This window comes from Aulonocara stuartgranti (genome assembly GCF_965226115.1).
Source record: "Aulonocara stuartgranti genome assembly, chromosome: 2".
Classification (NCBI taxonomy): Eukaryota; Metazoa; Chordata; class Actinopteri; order Cichliformes; family Cichlidae; genus Aulonocara; species Aulonocara stuartgranti.
The window spans coordinates 2,130,506-2,144,759 of record NC_138940.1 but is presented as its reverse complement, the minus strand read 5'-3'; the positions used below and the strand labels follow the sequence as shown (position 1 = coordinate 2,144,759).

General features: G+C 40.2%; 1 protein-coding gene across 5 annotated transcripts in view; it reads left to right on the top strand.

Annotated features, from left to right (window-relative positions):
* Window positions 1-10,120: 10,120 nt before the first annotated feature.
* csnk1a1 (casein kinase 1, alpha 1) overlaps window positions 10,121-14,254 on the top strand; it is a gene marked incomplete at its 3' end in the record, with an annotated part of 29,421 nt that continues 25,287 nt past the window's right edge. For 2 of the 5 annotated variants that reach the window (XM_082544639.1, XM_082544640.1), the window contains exons 1-2: window positions 10,121-10,863; window positions 11,120-11,226. In XM_082544639.1, coding sequence (XP_082400765.1) covers window positions 10,741-10,863; window positions 11,120-11,226 — 230 coding nt within the window. In that variant the 5' untranslated portion in view covers window positions 10,121-10,740. Of the gene's footprint in view, window positions 10,864-11,119; window positions 11,227-11,639; window positions 11,756-14,254 lie in introns of those variants that run through there. The other 3 variants (XM_082544641.1, XM_082544642.1, XM_082544643.1) reach the window with 3 other exon arrangements.

The following is a 14,254-nucleotide window of genomic DNA, read 5'->3' as shown; positions in this document are numbered from 1 at the left end:
TTGGATACTTTGCTGGAACACAGTAAAGCTGTGGGTTGTGGGAATGACCCATAATGTTTTATCTAGGGGTCTACATTTATGCCTGTAGTGCACTGCTGTGTAAATAATTTGCATTTACTGAATATGTACTGACTGAGTCCCGCTGTTCAAAAGTTGAATAAAGAAACAAACTAATTTTTGCCTCTTTTTTTTTTTATTGAAACCACCTTATAGAACATCACATCTGTTACAATGATGATGTCATTTATAGTTTACAAATGACAAAATGTTTACACAAAATCATGAGTGTTTACATGACATCACCCACTACTAACTTTATTTACTGTGTCTTTTGAAAAAAATACAGCAATTTTAACAGCACAAGACTTAAGAACATTTAACAGGAGCAGGTTTCATTTTCCCTGGTTTTATTATCACACTGTTCACCAAACGCAGCAAACCTTCACCATCTTATCCAGAAGGGTCACCTCTTCACCCTCACATGGAAGAAGTAATCTGATTGGCATGGTGGTATGTTTGCAGCAGGTCCCTTGTGTAGCGCTGGAACCCAGTCACGATGTTTCATCCATTTCATCGGCTGGTTTGCTGCAATAATGCCAAATAATTAGCAACTCTATAAATAGAAGGTAGTTCTGCAAAATCACTCAGTAGGATGTTTGTTCTAATTTGCTATGAGCTCAGAGCGCATCGAAAATAAAACTAATAGGCTATAAAGATATGAACATATTTAGAACTTACCGGAATGAAAATGTCAGGAGCACCAACAGATATTTGGAGATGGAAGAGAGCTGGAGCTCGCCTCACAGCTGCTCTCCAGGCTGGACGCCTTCGTTTGGTAACATCGATACACGAGCTGCCTCATGTTGCTTCCAGGTTGGGAAAGAATGAAAAGATAAACCATTTTCAAGCTTATTCTCTTGCCGGTCATGTGATCGAACATTGCAGCCGACCACACAGCAAATACGAACCGTGGCTGTTGTGTGTGACTTCGCTCCCTTTTCACTTGCGCTAGACCCCCAAAATGGCGGATCGGGCCAAAATCCTTTCCACGCCCACCCCCCGTGACATCACGCTCCAAAGCCCTATATCCGGTTGTTCAGTCTGACGTCACTAGCCGTGTCTGGGTCTAAGCTCCGCTGCAGGTCCATATATCAAACGATCACTATGGCATTACTGAGAGTTGAAAAACTGTCTAAAGTCTTTCATCTTTAATAAAATGATCAGTTCTGCTCTACCAGGTGTAACAATTGAGTTTAACATCCAGGCATCCATGAAAACGGAATTTATGACATTTAACGGAGTTAGAAGTTAGCAGGAAGTTAGCTCGCTAGCTTCTATCTAAATGCAATATAGCATGTCCTGACTGCGGGGTTTTGGAAACAAATTCAAACGTACAGCTCTGCTATCACTTCCAACATAAATGAAGACAGAAAACTAAACAGCAGTGACGTTTGTAGGGTTACTGAAGTTGGGCTAGCTGGCGGGAGCCTGGGATTGTTTAGCTAAACGGCCCTAAACTGTTTCCCATTCATTCTCTATGGTAGCGCTAAAGCACTACGGGTGTGATATATTTTTGGCCACTACGGTCTTCCGGCGCTGTAACGAGTTTGAGATGCGGCGGCACTTTGAAAAAATCTCCTCTTTTACGTTTCGGGAGAGAAAACAAGTAACTCAACTCTCGCAACACATCCCAACGCTCCTCATTCATTGATCAAAGGTAAGAAACGTCGTTTGAAATAAGAATAAACAAACAGAATACATTTACAGCTGTATATTACAGGTAATAGGCGTGTTGCGATTGCATTTACGAAGCATCCATCGCTCAGTTAAAGACGGTGGGAGTTTATCTGCTGTTGTAAAGTGGCACGGTAAAAAATGAATGAACGTGATCCTTAAATAAATTGCGTGTTTCATTGACGTGTTTTACTGTTAAATAAACTTTGTAGGTTTCTGACTGCTGTGACACTGACATTACTATAATGTGGTACAATTAAATAACCGATAAGTGGCTTGTTATGAGATGACATGCTAAATGACTGAACCTGCTTAAAAAATGTATTGCTTTCATCTTGTAATGGGCAGTAATCTTATCAATGCGGAAGTCTGTCTTGATATCTCTCTAACATGAGCAATGCCCACTCGTGTATGAATAAACACGATAGCTTAAATAGATATGTTGATAATCTACCAGCAATTCTTATGTGCCATGACTGCTAAGCAGTTATCACAAATTTTGCAGATAATCGTTCAACCATGAAAGGTTTTTATTTACAGACAGAACAGTTTGTTATACCTGGAGGAAAAAACAATTTTATCGCAAATGTTGTCAATGTTCTTTCAAATTGTGTCTCTTTATTGTTCTCCTGCATCCTGCTGTCTAAACCAAGCAGCAAGATTATAACCTGAAATGTCTTTGTTTCTGTTTGGAATCAATTTTGTTTAATATAATTGTTTATTTTTTCACTGCATGTCAAGATGCACAAAGGTTTGTTGCGCCATATCCAGGGAAAATCTCTGTGGCGTTCCGCAAGAGGCCACTTGGATACCTCGTCAAAAGAAGCTCGACGGATTAAAAATGACCCCAAGCTTCAGGACAAGTCTGCACCTGTGAGGGAAGACGATGCTCTGACTGTCATCTATCAGAGAGGAGGCGATGCCTCCAACATGAAGGAAGTGCAGGGAGAGTACATCCTGCAGTTTGGAAAATATAAAGGGAAATCTTTCCGGTGGCTTCTGGAGAATGATGTCGGGTACACCATGTACCTGATCAAAGATCTCCAGAAGGAAGAGGCTGCAGGGACCTCTGTGGAAGAAGGGCATGGCAAGGAGAGCTTGCATTCATTTGTACAGTATGCCCTCAGCTTTACAGAGATAAAAGCTCTTCTGGACTATGAGGCCAGCAGAGTGAGTGTTGCTGCAGAAGCCTCTGAGGATGATCAGCTGGTTGGCTTTGGCTCATGAGCCAAGAGCACCTGGAAGGAGTTTCAGGAGTCTCCTTTCTACGAGGCAGAGAGACAAAGATGGGTGGAAGAAAAGAGGAAATAGGGGAGAAACTGTTGATATTGTACATAATATAGTTTTGTTCTAGTTTTGTAATGTTTATTTTGTTTATATAAATAAAAACTGATTGTAAATATAAAAATGTGAATAAATTGTGTTCTTTAAAAATAGCAGCACAGCTCTCTTCTTTATAACCTCTTAGAGTTCACCTGTATGTTTATATACCTGTGTGTGCTCACCATCAGGTAATCAGTTTTAAGAAGCTGTGAGTGCTGCCCTGAAAGCTTACATATTATTTCTAAATCACTTCATGTAATGATAACAAGCCATCCTTTCTCTAGTGGGGTCTCACAGCTTTTATCTTTATAATCTTTCTGGTTGATTTATATCATTAGAAACATGACTGCTGTCTTGTATCTGTGTGACTGTACAGCCTATTTCAGACCTGACAACCAGACAGTGTCTGAAGTTATCTTTAATGCATGAAACACAGCTGGAGATAGTCCAGACACTTTCTCACTGATATTTTTGGTTTAGGTATTGTTGCTTTCTGGCTTGAAGCTTATCTACAAAAGCAGTTCAATAAGGAGAGATCATGTGGAAAAACCGAACATGATTTATTGAGATACAGAAATCAATGTAACTGTTAGGAAGTTAGACTCCAATGACCCATCATAGCAGAAGAAATCTCAGCAGTGACAGGATTTTGCACAAGCCACACCCCAGAGTCAAAATGCTGGTAGTGATGAAGATGGAGGCTGGGACAGGGTTCTGAGTGACCACGGTGAGGAGGAGAAAGGAGAGAGGGCGGGCTGCATGGCTGAGGATCTGAAACACAGAATGGTAGAAGCAGAAGAGCAACAGATTTAAAGCATGCAGAGTGGAGGCTGGCAAGAGCATGACTGGAATAAAGTAATGATGTCAGTACTGAGTTTGTGCTGGAAAATGAATAGATATAAACTAACAGCCACCAGGAAGCAGACAGATGACTTATTACAGACATGCCTTGTTTAAATTATGTATACGCATCATTTTCTATGTCATCAGAATGTATCTGTATTATAGTTTTAGCTTTAGTCTTTTTATTAAAAGTTGGATGTCTGCATAATTGTAGACTATATGTCTGGTATGTATCATCTCAAGACTGTCATGATACAGTCTGAGTTATGACAGTATAGGTACGTAATGCAGAAAAATTGCTCCACAGGCCATAACACTATATAATATAAATAAAATGATAATGAAATAAAAATTAAAAGCAAAGTGAAAAATAAATGTTATCCACAATAAGTAGATTGAAAATGGTGTTTAACTTTTGATAATGTAACACAACCTTTGTCCCAACCAGGACTCGAACCCGCGCTCAGACAGTTCAGTGTAAAAAAAACCCATTTTTTTCCAATGCCCGAAAAGCTGCGATTTGATTGGCTGTTTCTCCGTTACACCTATACGTTAGGAGAACAACTGAGATAATCCATCCACAATACGAGGTTAGTCATTCATATACTGCTGCATGGGCTGGGCTGTAGTTACATCCTAAGGTTTTAAAAACTGAGCTTAAATAAATGATTAGCGGTAATAAAAGCCGAGGGAGGTCAACAGTGATCACTGACTGTTTTAGGAGCTTTTTGAGATCAAATAGAAGAAAATACAAAACATTAAACATGTTAACAACACAAAAGCCATATTAAACGCAGACTACTTTAGACCCAGAAGTAGGATTCGTGGCGTCATCGCTGAACAACCGGATTTGACATGCAGACTGGGGAAGCTAAGGCTCGAACCACCAATCAGTAGCTGATCTGCTCCACCACCTGAGCCACAGCCACCCAGATGGTGGAGTTGTTGTTTGTTATTTGTTTTGTTTTTGCCACAACACCAGAACAACTGCGGGTGTCCTTAATAAGTTACAGTTGCAGTACTTCTAACTAGCTCAACAAACATCAGCACGCACACACTGTTTGTGTGCAGTGTGTTGCACAGTGTACCTGCTGGCTAAAGGTCCAGCTGCTGCATTTCACAGGGAGAAACAAGAAAGAGCTAGCTTCACTCAGAGTTGGAGAAAGATAAGAAAGACTGGAGAGGAAGAGGAGAGGTTAGATTTAAAGTGTGGTCTGCTCAGTGGGATTTTATAAACTGGAAATTTCAAGCTTACATGTAAATCCTCGTGTTTTTAAATCAGGGTTTGTGCACAAGACATTGTTTTTTTAATATCGTGGAATGTGCTACAAATCAAACTGAGGTAGACTAGCTGCTATTCAGAGGCTCCATTACAACCATGCTTAGGATCCCCCCCCTGCTGGATCCACTTTGACCCCTGACTCTGCACATTTTACTGTTAAGAGGCAAAGTCACCCTCTACAATGTAGGCAGCAGTGTGTGTACATATCTCCCTTCTGTTTCTTCAGATTCAGGCTGAGTGTAGTTATAACTACATATAATATAAAAGTATTTTACTGTGTATTTTACAGTTTTGTGCTGCTCTTCTAGAATATCATTAAATTCACATAAATAGACTGATTTCACATTTCAAATGTAAATTAACGTAAAATCACTGTAAATGTAATAAAACATAATCTTCTTGTTTTTTAAATGTATCTGTCTGTACATATGCATATTTAGATTGAAATACATTCACAAATGTATCATGATCTCACAAATATCTGTCCGTTATTTGAAAGATTGAACTGTTAAATTCAAATGTAATGCTATGGAAAAGTATATAACATGATTCTTAGAAACTTTCTTTTACATCAAATAATAATTATTATTATTGTTACTTTGGGCGATCGTGGCTCAAGAGTTGGCAGTTTGCCTTGTAATCAGAAGGTTGCCGGTTCGAGCCCCGGCTCGGACACTCTCGGTCGTTGTGTCCTTGGGCGAGACACTTCACCTGCCACCTACTGGTGATGGTCAGAGGGGAATTATAAAGTGGAATTGAGGGTCTCAAAGAGCGCTATATGATTGCAGTCCATTATTATTTAAACCAACTGTTAACTGTATATTTCTGTACATTTAAGTATTATGATTCATATTGCTGCATTCACTGACCTTGTTTATAGGTAATTTCATTGTTTAATCACATTAAATTGTTCCTAATTTAATGTTTAAAAGCACTTGGAAAAGGCAAAATCCCATGTAAAATTAGGGCAACAAACCGTATTTTCATTACTGGAAATAACCGTATTTTTATGAGTAAGTTATTTTCTGTTATTTTACGGTATTATTTTGGCGCCCCAGCTGCTGGATTAGTACTGTTTTTTTAAGATGTTTTTTCTAACAGTGTACAATATCTACTGATATTATTTGTATGAAGGTTCACAAACCTCATATAGAAACCTCCTTTTTACTGGTTTCAGAGCCTGTACTTTTTACTTTTACTTGAGTAAAGAAGTTGAATCAGTGAGTAGTTTTTAACAGTAGTATTTATACTAACACGTAAGTACAGAACGCCTGTGCTTTTGCCATCTCGTTGGTCTCTGGATTTCAGCTGGATTGAGCTGAAAGGCCGTTAAACCTGCCAGCTTTATTCCCCATTTCATAATATGTTTTATTCATATATCTGACATGTCCTTCTGCCTTATAAGTTAGTAACCCATGTAACTGTCGTTAGTTTTTCAATTGTAACATTTTCTCTATTGTATAATTCCTTCATCTTAATGCATGATCCCACACAGAAGTCTAGCCAGTCTTCATTTGGGCACATTTCAAATTGTTATTTTCATGACTCCTATTGTTTCAGTGAAGATGACAAAATGTGTTTCATCATCGTGAAAAAACGTCCTCATGATTGGTACACATGCTAAACAGGACAGCAACTCCCTACATGATGCACTGCGTACTCAAACCCTTTCTCTGACTCAAGAAACCCTAAATCATTTCTCTTGATTGGGTTATTGATTGTGCTACATTATAACTATGATGTTATGATATGTTCCCCTTTTTGTTTAAACAAGTGTTTCCCATAAATGTGCTTCACTTGTAGATGGGTGTGAGATATGTCCACGACATATGTCAGGAAAAACAAAGAAATGGCATTAATAACACAGAGCAGGACCTCCAGTCAACCACGGTCGTTTAACTGTGTTTACCTCTGTGCTGGTCAGAGGGGTGAGACCTTCCCCCTCTGTGGGAAAAAAGGCTCAGTACGATGTCAAAGAGGCCCAGATGAGTGTAATCTGCTCATATCGAACCACCAGGACATTAAGAAATATCTCTTCTATTACTGTGACATGTAACTGTCCACATCGTCTTCATGTTTATGGATTTATGGCATTCATTGTTCCTCGTGTAGGTTCAACTCCCCTCCTCTTGTTTTCTTTCTTACAGTTGAGTCAACAGACCTCTGCCCTTTACCCTTAACGTCCAGCCTTCCTTCAGCTGTCCTTAACATGCTCCGTTTCTCCACAGCATATCTCGACTCTCCAGCAGCAGCGTGGCCTCCGTTAGTGCAGCGAAAGTCTCCTCTCCGGTGTGCAGATATATTTTCACTTTTGCTGGATGCAGACATTTGGCCTGGACATCCTTTCTTTTGATTTCGTGAACATTTGCTGTCTTCATTCGTGGATCGGGACAGTTGTCTTTTTTAAAGAATGTCCATTTATGTAAAAAAAGACTTTTTGGCTCCATGCTTGTTATTTTTTGCTGTGCTGAGGAATCTCACTATTATCGACCTGGGAGGTGCTGGTGAATCTCGAGGACTAGTTTGGATGTCTGGATGTCCATTTGGGAGGTAGTTTCAGTGTCTGCTGAGCAGCTCTTTCACAACTCTGACTGTATCCTTCCTTTCACTTGCCTCTGGGACCTGGAAGATTGGAATGTTATTGGCCTGTTTTGGAGATCTTTGCGGAGAGGATCCATACCCGGTGAATTCTGTACCGCAGCACCCAGCGCTGCAACATGACTGTGTCTTGGACCATTCTAGCTCTTTCATGTCCTGGGGGGCAGGCCTGTGGCTCCCCCCACACACTATTAGATACTTAAACACAGAAACCTTATGAGCACAGCACGCTCACACACACAGGTGCCCACACACCATCTTGGTCGGCTGCTGCCTCTAAACATGTCATGTAATATTAATACTGTGTGCTGCTCAGTAACACTTATCATATGTATGTTACTCTTAGTTATACATATGCTGGTTGTTGCTATGGTTTCCCTGCTGTGTGGTTTTTTTCAGCAGGTATTCAAGCAGATTGTCTTGTTTTTTCTCTCCCTGCCAAACTTGTCTTACTTTCTTCTTTTGCTTTTCTGTCCCCCAGTTTTGTCTGTTGTGATTTTAATATCTCAAAATAAAAAAATCCTAATAAAATATGACATTATAGCAAAAGGCGTAATGGTCTACTTGAGGAACAAAGATCTGTTTTTTGGTCTTCTGACTGCCCACTAAAAAAATCTACCCTTGTCATATTCGTTCTCTGAATGACCATGTAGAATTTCTGGCAAATATTTGTAACACCATGCAGGACAGACGAGCTCTACAGAGGGTTGTGCGGTCAGCTGAGCGCACCATCCGCTCTGAGCTCCCTGACCTGCACTCAATCTACAGCAGGCGGTGCTGGACCAAGGCCAGGAAGATGGTGAAGGACCTCAGCCATCCCAACAACAGACTGTTCTCTCTGTTGAGGTCAGGAAAGCGATTCCGCTCCCTGAAGACCAACACAGAGAGACTGAGGAGGAGCTTCTTCCCGCAGGCGATACGGTCTCTCAATCACAATCACACCACCACACAGTACTGACCCACACATATGGTTCTTACACACACACTGGACTTTCTGGACTTTGGTTTTGCACAACACTGGTCACTATATTCTTCATTTCCAGTTAATACTTGTACAGCTGCTGTTATTGTGTATATATTTATTTATATTTAGATTTCTTCATACATTCTTATATAGTTCTATATTGTGTATTGTGTATTTTGTTGTACAGTTATTTTATTTTCAACTTTAATTTATATTTTATTCCTTCCTAGTTAAATTACCCTTTTTAATTTTTCATATTTATTTCCTATCTTATTCATAGCCTTTTCCTTTTTTGTTTTCTTTAGGTCACGAGCAGTTGTCCAAGCATTTCACTACATATCGTACTGTGTATGACTGTGTACGTGACAAATAAAAATTTGAATTTGAATTTGAATTTGAACATATTTTGGAATAATATTTCATGTTTTCCAGTCACATGACGTAGTCTGTTCGAAAACATCACCTGCTGGTGCATTCAAGTGCTCTGTGGTGGAACCTGACCAAATTATCAACCAAACAAAAGTTAACCCCCCAAAAAGAACTTTTCACGGTTAATTAATTGGCCTTTTGTGCTTTACGTTTTATTACTGGCTATGGAAGTCGTGTACATCATTGTTCTTTGTATGCTGCTGCTAAATGTCCATCTTTGCATATTCACAGACTCTCCCATTGGTTGATTTTTATCTATAAATCTCTCCTTGGGCTGGTTCCATCTTATTTATGTGTTTATATGTGTAAAAACCACAACCAATACAACCTTCGTTCGAACAAAATCATACAATTGATTGTCCCAAAAATCAGAACAGAATTGGGGAAAAAGGCCTTTAAATACGCTGCCCCTGCTTCCTGGAATAATCTGCAGAAGGAACTGAAATGATCAGAATTGGTTACCTTGGGAGAGTTTAAGTCTGTCTTAAAGGAACGAGAGAACAGCTCTTTTACTCAGTGTGATTGTTTTTAATGTACTCTTAATTTGATCTGTTATTGTATATTTTACACATGTTTGTATGGGATATTGTATTTGTTTTAAATGTTATATACCTATGTGGTATGTGACTTTTGTTGCTATGATGCCAGGTCTCCCTTGTAAATGAGATTTTTAATCTCAATGAGATTTTTACCTGGATAAATAAAGGATTAATAAAAATTAATTGGCCTTTAACATACGTCGACACGCGATAGGACAAAAAAACAAATTAAAAAAGAAACAAAATATACAAAATTTTAAGGCCATTCAAACTAGGAATGTTGCGTTATAAAGCATTTATACTGCGGGCATACATAAAGCATATTTCCTTTCTTAGCACTAAGTTTTGTGGCATATTTTTTATATTTGTTTTATTTCCGATAGCAACTGAAGGGGCCATGAGGTACCTTAGCTAATCGCCTCCAACGGCAACCAGCTGAGAGAAAGGGTAGAGAAGACAAGATGGCGGAGTGAGTGGGTTGTACTTTGTACAGACGGTTTCGACCCTTAAAGTTTGCTGAAAACGTCTTTAAAAGATCGAAGAAGCAACGGCACCCGCGAGAGTATAAAGATTTACTTTCGCTCTTCACTGCAGAGGAAACCTGGACAGTTTCTCCGTTGCGTTCGTTACGACGACGTTAGCTTGATGCTAACGTTAGCTAACGTTAGATTTGACGGACATTAGTTGCTACTTCGAGGTAGCTGGTTGGGTGTTAAAGGCCTTAGGCTTGTTCTAATTTAGTTCTGGATGTTTGTACGTCGATACTAACACGCCATTGAGCGTTTACCTGACCAGTTTGTGTTTTAACTAAGATTATTGTAGCCAGACGAAAGCCAGAAAACTATATATGAGATCTATCGAAGCCTGGTTCATTGGTTTTCGAAAATATTTTGTAGTAACAGCTAGCCCACATTGCCCCCTGTAACACCAAGTGGATATACGGGACGCCGTATGTTCTGCTGACAATCGGGCTAAATTGCCACAGAATTTCCTAAAGCAAATCAGGTGGAATTTGATATCTGGTGGATATGGCGAGCAGCAGTGGCTCTAAAGCAGAGTTCATAGTCGGTGGAAAATACAAACTCGTCAGAAAAATCGGATCAGGATCTTTCGGCGACATATATCTGGCCATCAACATCACAAATGGAGAGGTAATATGGTGCATCTTTCTACATCTTGGATTGTTTAGCTGTCTTCTGGAAGTTGCTAAATAATTTTACCGAATATGACGGTAGCTTTGTCCTATGTGTGCGATAACTTTATAGGTTGGAAAGTGCACAGCTTCTATTTATCTGCTAGGGTTACACAATACTTTTAGCTGCATTCAGTTTATGAATCCCTGGATGTTAGTAGTAAAAAGAATGGTAAATATTGAAGTGTATTTGTTGTCGTGTTTCTATTTTTCAGGAAGTAGCTGTTAAATTGGAATCACAAAAGGCCAGACATCCGCAGTTGTTATACGAAAGCAAACTATACAAAATCCTACAAGGCGGTGTCGGGATTCCACACATCAGGTAAGGAGACATGGTTGGGCGGCACGGCGTCTGTGTCGATACTAACATGGAAACATTTATTTCGGTCAATAAATGTCGTCCCGTCTGCTCTGGGAAAAAGACGGCTAACAGTGATTGTGAACCCTGCTGGCATTAGGCCTGCTAATCAGCCCAACAGCTACGAGGACACACTGTGTATTATGTATTTCCAGCCACCGCTTTCAAACGCTTCCCTCTCGGTTCCGTTTGACACTTTTGGCTGCGTGGTGACAGCCGTGTACAGACCCTAGGTGCGTACTTGTATCCTGAATTACAGCTGTTACGGAGCGGAAAGGGGACTGTGTGATTGGAAATGGCCGCTCTTTTGTTGTGCTAGCTTCCAACATGTCCTCCGTTCCCTTGTCAGAAAATGGCGGCGGCGAACAGAAGCGAAAACAGCAGACCATGCCCAGCAGTGTGTGTTTGCAGCGCGTAAACGAAGCCTCTACAGGGCCCGTCAGCGGGGACACGTAATATTAGTTGCTGTAACTGCTAATAATAACCATTTAGGGTGAGCGGTAATCTTAAGTACACTAGCTGCGTCCCACTTCCACACTGTATATTTGAACTATGCAGTGTGTACACTTCAGTCCGAGCACCAGGGTCGCGGTATTTCACCTCTTTGTTCACATCGTCTGTGCCAGAAAGACTGCTTATGATGACGTTTTTGTTTCATTAGTCGTGAGTTGGACCGGTTGTTTTGATGAAAGCATTACATTTTCTTTAGTGTGTTTATTTAGAACAGATGTGACACCACAATAATTTAGATTCCTGACAGGTCTTACATGCCTTGATTACCAGCATTAGTAAGGAATTGGGTAGCTGCTGTTAATGATGTGACCCGTGTTAAATGTAGGGCAGGCTGCAGCTGTCAAAGGTCAACTGGATTTTTCTTTAGCGTGCTGGAAGGCAGAAACTGGAGGCGGATTTCCTCATTTCTGGTTCATTTTTTGGTTTCTGGTGTAACACCCGTCCACTCATGTCCACAGACGAACATATTTGAAGGACCATTTTTAGCCATTGGTAACTACAGAGCAAACAAACTTTAATGCAGTGTGAACACGCGTCACTACTGACCATGATAGAGGAGGGACGAGCCATTTAATTAGCTTGGGTCACTTTGTCATCGTGGCACGCAGTGTGAAAGTTGGATAACGTGTGTTTTTTGTTTGTGGTAGTCATTGAACTAGAGTTTTAATTAAAAGCTGGAATCCTAATTTTATTTGTATTTTTTTTAATATTCATGTGTAATTGGTCAGGGCAAAATGTAGGTGACAGAAATAAACAAGACTTCTATTAGAAGATCCAAAAGGCATCAAGACAGGATGAGCTGGGAAATGAGCAGCGCTGACCTGGACCTGCCCCTCATCCTTATCGCTTTTGAGTCCACCCTGCCGTGCAGATCTAGTTCAGTCACTACTCTCTGGGTAAACCCACAGAGACCGGTTGAGCTGAGCTTCAGACTCTAACTGTACCTTTGAATGTTGTTTGATATAATTGATCACTGAATACACAGGAACACATTTCAATAAGAAGTATTCCAAAAACAGACTGCATTTTAAAATGCCTGCACACAGTCTGCATCATCACTCCTGCTGAAGAACAGATTATTGGTGTCCCTCAGCTGGACAGTCGCTCCCTGAAGATGAGTGCTGATCACCTGCTTTGTTCAGCTGCTCTTGATGCTGTTGCTCCTTTTAAAACAGAGTGTGTTAAACCTAAAAAAGGTGCCTGGCTAAACAACGTGACTCAACGAAGAAGAGAAAACCTTCAGCTCTCCTTTGATATGTTAAGCCCTGTTTGGTTAGCAGGATGGTGTTAGAGGAAGGATTTTAGGACAGAAGTATTTATCAGACATCATCTGTAATTCCTGTCACAGACCTCGTGTCTTATTAACACCATTAGTTCTGCTATCAACCACCAAACACTTTCCAGGGTCTCCAGCCACCTGTGAAAACTCTTGTTTTTTGTCAATAAGGTCACTGCTATCAGGTCTCATATCACTCCTCCAGCTTCTGTTCCCCCAAATTTATCAGCTGTTGGATGCCTTTGAGCCTGTTTCTGTGTCGCCTCGACATTATCCCCACTCGTTATTTTAAAGACGTCTTTGAAACTATTGGACCTAGTGTGTTGTCCATTATTAACACCTGTCTTCTAATGGGAACTGTACCAACTGATTTCAAGCACGCCATGGTGCAGCAGCCATTTCTCAAAGAAATATATTTAGGTAATGTTTAGACATTGTGTCTTCACTCAGATATTCATTGTGACAAAGCGTGATAGTCAATAGTTTAATTAAAAAAAGAAAGAAAGATTAACCTGTCTTTGGCATTTCGACTTCATGCATCAAACTATCCAAAGCAGCCACGTGATAATGTTCATATTTGACCTTCAGAACAAGCTGCTGATCATGTACCGTTTGTTAATGCTCCTGGCACTTGTTTTAGCATTTAAGTGTTCTATTAAAAAAATAAAAGAATTCATTTTTCTTTTTGTATCTTAGACTTGTAGCTGGATTTTCTAAGGTCAGCGCTCGCAAGCAGGTTTCATACCCGAGGGGAAAATCCCTCCAAACTAAAACAGACACTTTTCTTTCATTGGTTACAAAATGTACCACATGAGCCAATCAAAAATGATGTGGCAGCACGTGGCATATGGTTGCTTAGAAAGAGAGGAAAGTTTTGGGAGTGATGGCGAGTTTGAAATGTGAGAGATTTGACATTGAATGTGTTTGGAGTGTGTAGCTGGTGTGTAGCGTAGCCATTTGTTTTGTGTGTTAAAACGATGAGACGACTAAAAAGCCACCAAAGCCTTCTGTCACTGTACATGTAGAACACAGTTGTGGGTGCTCTGCACCAACTGTGTATGGAATAAAAACATAAATGTTAGGGCAGCAACAATACACCCGTCTGTCTTGTGGTGGACAAGAACTATCAGGAATAATTAGTGGCGTCTTGTCTCCCCGATTGTTCTGTAGTAGAACAAAAAAGGAATTTGCTGCAGTTTTATA